General features: G+C 48.1%; 1 protein-coding gene across 1 annotated transcript; it reads left to right on the top strand.

Moving 5' to 3' along the window:
* Positions 1-1,972: 1,972 nt before the first annotated feature.
* Positions 1,973-2,627, top strand: LOC123133502 (histone H2B.2). Its single transcript, XM_044552985.1, has one exon. It carries the CDS (start codon positions 2,057-2,059, stop codon positions 2,519-2,521), a length of 465 nt encoding a protein of 154 aa, XP_044408920.1. The 5' UTR covers positions 1,973-2,056; the 3' UTR covers positions 2,522-2,627.
* Positions 2,628-4,868: the final 2,241 nt, after the last annotated feature.

Below are 4,868 nucleotides of genomic sequence, written 5' to 3'. Positions count from 1 at the left end.
CGTGCCTTTGGTGCTTTGCAATCTCGATGGGGCATCGTTCGGTATCCTGCTAATACCTGGAGCATGCAGAAACTGTGGGAGGTGATGACTGCTTGTGTGATCATGCATAATATGATCGTAGAAGACGAGTGTCCGGAACGTCTGTATGATCAAGGTTTTCGGTTTCAGGGTGAGAATGTTGTGCCTGAGCATGGAGTAGCGGCAACATTTGAACAGTTCACCCAATTTCATCAAGACATGCGTGATTGAGAAACTCACGTGCAACTGCAAAATGATTTGGTTGAGTATATGTGGGCTCAGGGCCGGCCCTGTGTTTCGGGAGGCCCTAGGCGAACTCGACGACATGGGCCCCTATGTCCTAAGTCCTAAGACAATATATATATATATGCGTGTGTTATATATATAACTTATTATAAAAAGTAACTTTCAATCACACATCTTTAGTTTTAAGTATGAGTATAATAATTCAAATGACTCCATCGAGAACAATAATAACCAAATTCGAACCGACTCCATAAAAAACAATGGTACTAAAAAGATCGCAAAATGAAAGTAATATGACATGATTACCTCAAATAAGAACGAAATTAGACTGACATCAACATTGCTTGAAGATGTAAAGAAGTTATTCAAAGAACCATTGCTAGAATTTTTAGATCACTTTCTTTCTTTTTCCTCCTTTTTTCAGCACCCGACAATTGCTTCTTCTTAGGTAACATGGCAGGCTAATGTTCTAAAATCATGAAGAAAAGATCAAAAGAGGATACAAAGAATTAGGAATTTATACATCGGATGATTGGAACCCTAGACATGTACATAGAATGACAAAAAATTGATAGATTGGATTACAATGCGTACATACTAAATAAAGAATAAATAACCCGCCACTAAGATTGTCAAATTGAGGTTTGGGGATGGACAGGGATGCGTACTTCTTGCCGTATTGCCGTACTTCTTGACTTCTTGACTTCCAGTCGGTGCCGGATGCCGGATGGCTGATTGGCCGGGCTGCCGTCTGCCTGCCGGACTGCTGTGGCGGCGACGGCGAGCCGGCGAGGCGAGGGCAGGGCGACGCGGCAAGGCAAGGCGCCGAGCGACGGATCGAGCGAGAAGGCCGACGGGCGTGAGTCAAGGCGCCGTTTAGGCTTCGCCTACGCGTACGTATCCATCAGTGATTCAGCGACAGGCCTGATCAGCGATCGCTAGCTATATCTGGCCGCCCAGCACATCAGCGACAGGCCTGTATAGTATAATTTTTTTTGAGACAAAGGCCTGTATAGTATATGTATACTCCATCATGTGCCCCCCCCCTCGGCTGGGCCCTGGGCCGTCGCCCCGTCGCCCATGCCCCAGGGCCGGCCCTGTGTGGGCTCATGTTGGCAACCAATAGATGTATCTTCTTTTATTTGTTTGCAAAACTATGTGAGAGCTATGTGAGACCTTTTTATTTTCATTTGGCTTATAATAAACTATGCAATTTTATTCGGTCCAAAACGATTTTATTTTGAACTATGCAATCATGAAAAAAAATAAGGGGGCCACTCGGCACATATGGGTCGGCGCGTTGCGTTCCCTGCCGACCCATATCTAAACAGGGCGGGTGGCTGACATAAACGGGCAAAAAGCGGACGAAATCGTCGTCCGTTTGGGTCACCCCATTGGAGTTGCTCTAACATTTTCTATCTTTCTTTGACGATGAATAGATCAAAGTTTTCTCGCGGGAAAAAAATCACATCAAAGAGAAGTCACAATTTTTATCTTTCTTTTATTTATACGCTTGCCAAAACAAACCGCGAGTGGTTCACGGCTTCTGCCTACATTATCGCCAGGCCAGGGATCCGAGCCGAAGCGCATCCCGTCCGTCCACGCAAAGCAGATCGAACGCTTCTCACGTCACCGATCCGGGGCACCCACCCCTCCTCCAATCAGCGCCCACCCTTCCCCTGTATAAACCCAGCCGCCCGTCTCCTCTCTTCTCCCACATCTCGCTCCACCTTCCCCTGCACACAACCCACCACCGGAATCCCCACCCGCCCTCTCGAAGCAGCAGCTAGCGATGGCCCCCAAGGCGGCGGAGAAGAAGCCGGCGGCGAAGAAGCCCGCGGAGGAGGAGCCGGCGACGGAGAAGGCCCCGGCCGGGAAGAAGCCCAAGGCCGAGAAGCGGCTGCCGGCGGCCAAGACGGCGGCCAAGGAGGGCGAAGGCAAGACGAGGGGCCGGAAGAAGGGCGGCAAGGCCAAGAAGGGCGTGGAGACGTACAAGATCTACATCTTCAAGGTGCTGAAGCAGGTGCACCCGGACGTCGGCATCTCCTCCAAGGCCATGTCCATCATGAACTCCTTCATCAACGACATCTTCGAGAAGCTCGCCGGCGAGGCCGCCAAGCTCGCCCGCTACAACAAGAAGCCCACCATCACCTCCCGGGAGGTCCAGACCTCCGTCCGCCTCGTCCTCCCCGGCGAGCTCGCCAAGCACGCCGTCTCCGAGGGCACCAAGGCCGTCACCAAGTTCACCTCCTCGTAGATTCTATTCTTTGTAGAAATGTAGATGGTTCTGTTACTTTTAGTGGTTGTTGACTCTGGTTATCTGCAAATCGTTCAAGTAATAGTCATGGATGGAAGTTGCTGAATGATTTCCCAGAACTGAATCTCTGATGCTTTTTGGCAAACGGAAGCTAAGTAATTTCTGATGGTTCTGTTTTTGTCAGGCCGAGACTGAGTAATGACTAATATCTGCCAATGCGATTAAGCTTTTTAGTATAATGATAAGATTGATGATCCACTGACACTAGGCTATAGGTGCCCCGATTAATTGCTTGCTGTGATTGAGCACCCTGATCAAGCATTGCTGCTGGTGGTGATCATAAACATGGTTGCCAGTGCTTTGTTGGCTCGTCGGTGGTTACTGAATTTGTGGCTGCTTCTGTCAAACTGAAATTTCAAAAGCAATGATACATTTCTGCTACTAAGCTTACTGATTTCTGCTGTGATTATTTGATAGTTACTAGTACTCTGCAAAATGATCGTGATTATATATAGGGGTGATGTAAATTTGCAGATTCATGATTTGCCGACAGCGGATAGGTGCAGAACAGAGTATGCTGTCCGTTAACGTGGCATGGAAGAAGAAGGGCAACCCCAACCCAATTTGTCTCCTTGCTACGCCTTGCTCTTTAGTGGGACTACCAAGCCCATCCCAGTTAAATTGCTTTAGGGGGGTCCCATTGAATAGAAAAAAAATATTATGTGGGTTAACTCTCTCAGCTCATCGGGATCCCACCAGCCCCTTCTCGTGGACACACAGAAATAGAGGAGGCGCAACCCTACTCCTGCCGTCGCCACATCTCCTCCCGTCCTCCCCTTCCTCGCAGCTTCCGCCTCCTCCGCCTCACATCGCCGTCCCAATCAAGTTTGGCCAATCCCCACTACTTCGGCCGGACGGGGTGGCCAGGTCGCCGCCAGCCGCAACACGGACCCACAGGTCGACAGAAGCATCAGTCCCACATAAGTGATCACGGGGACGGTGGGCATGGGTGCATCGTGACCTGGGGCACGATGATCGCGGGCATGTCCAGCATGGGCGACATTGTGGCATTGTAGCCAAGGAAAACTTGGTGCCAACGAGCCCCGGCTAGACGAACGTGCTCACCGACGCGCGGCATTTCCGAGCTAGAGCGCGCGCAACGAGCAACGAAACCATCGCCACCGTTAGGCAGCAAGGGAACAGAGGTCCATTAACGTGGCATGGAAGAATAAGGGCAACCCCAACCCAATTGGTCTCCTTGCTACGTCTTGCTCTTGTTCAGAGTGATAGTTAGCGTTGCTTATTCGGTAGTAGCAACTATTATTAGGCTGGATCAGTTTAGTGCTATACAAATGGTGTTTTTCTGAAAATGTCTAGTGTATGACTGTATGCCAATTAACTTGTTATCCATCTCTCCATTCTCTTGCTGGAAGTCGTTTCTTACATGAGTTGAAGTTGAGACATGCTTATCTTATTGCCTCGTTGGTTACTGAAGACTTCACATTTAGTGTATCCATGGAAGCTATGGTCTTCTGGCTGTACCTTCTGACATGTCGGTATCATGAACTACTAAAATAGAACGTGGATTATCTACGGTTAAATTGAAGGATTGAGGATTGATAACTTCCATGAGTCGACACGATAGTATATGCACCGCTATATAGTGTACGGGTAACTTTGAATATTGGTCGTTGGAGGTGAGAAACGGACCCTGCGTCCTCCCTTCTATGCGACTCGGGGCTGATGATCCACCGATAGTAGGTTATGCTTCTGTGTTAGGCGCAGAACATAGTACATTGTTGAATGGCCCCGTTTCTTTGCCTGTTGTCACTGAGCATTGCCGCTGCGATGATCATTACATGGTTGTCGATGCTTTGTTGGCTTGTAGTTGGTGACTGAATTTGTGCTGCTTTTGGCAAATTGAGATTTCGAAAAGCTGTGATACATTCCTGCTACTATGTTTACTGATTTTTCTGCTGTGATTTGATGGTTCTCCCGATCTATGCAAAATAATTGTGCTGTTGTAGCAACGTAAATGTAAATTTTGCACTTTCATGATCTACTGACAGTAGGTTGGTGCAAAAACAGAGTAGTAGTGTTCATTAACAGAGCACTAAATATAACCCTCTGCACTTGAAAATAAAGGATTCATAACTGATGTGAGATGCCACAATAGCATCTATACCCGTGCCACTATTTTTTTTGACAACATGTATGTCTATACGCCTATGTAGAGTCTAGGAATAATTTTGAATATTGGTTGTTGGAAATGAGAAACCGACCCCGTGGCGTCCTCATTCGGCGACTCAGGGGAGCTAAACCTAGTTCCTCCCCTCTCGTCCATGTT

The sequence above is a fragment of the Triticum aestivum genome, chromosome 6B, assembly GCF_018294505.1.
Source record: "Triticum aestivum cultivar Chinese Spring chromosome 6B, IWGSC CS RefSeq v2.1, whole genome shotgun sequence".
NCBI lineage: Eukaryota > Viridiplantae > Streptophyta > Magnoliopsida > Poales > Poaceae > Triticum > Triticum aestivum.
This window is presented reverse-complemented; position numbering and strand designations above follow the sequence as displayed.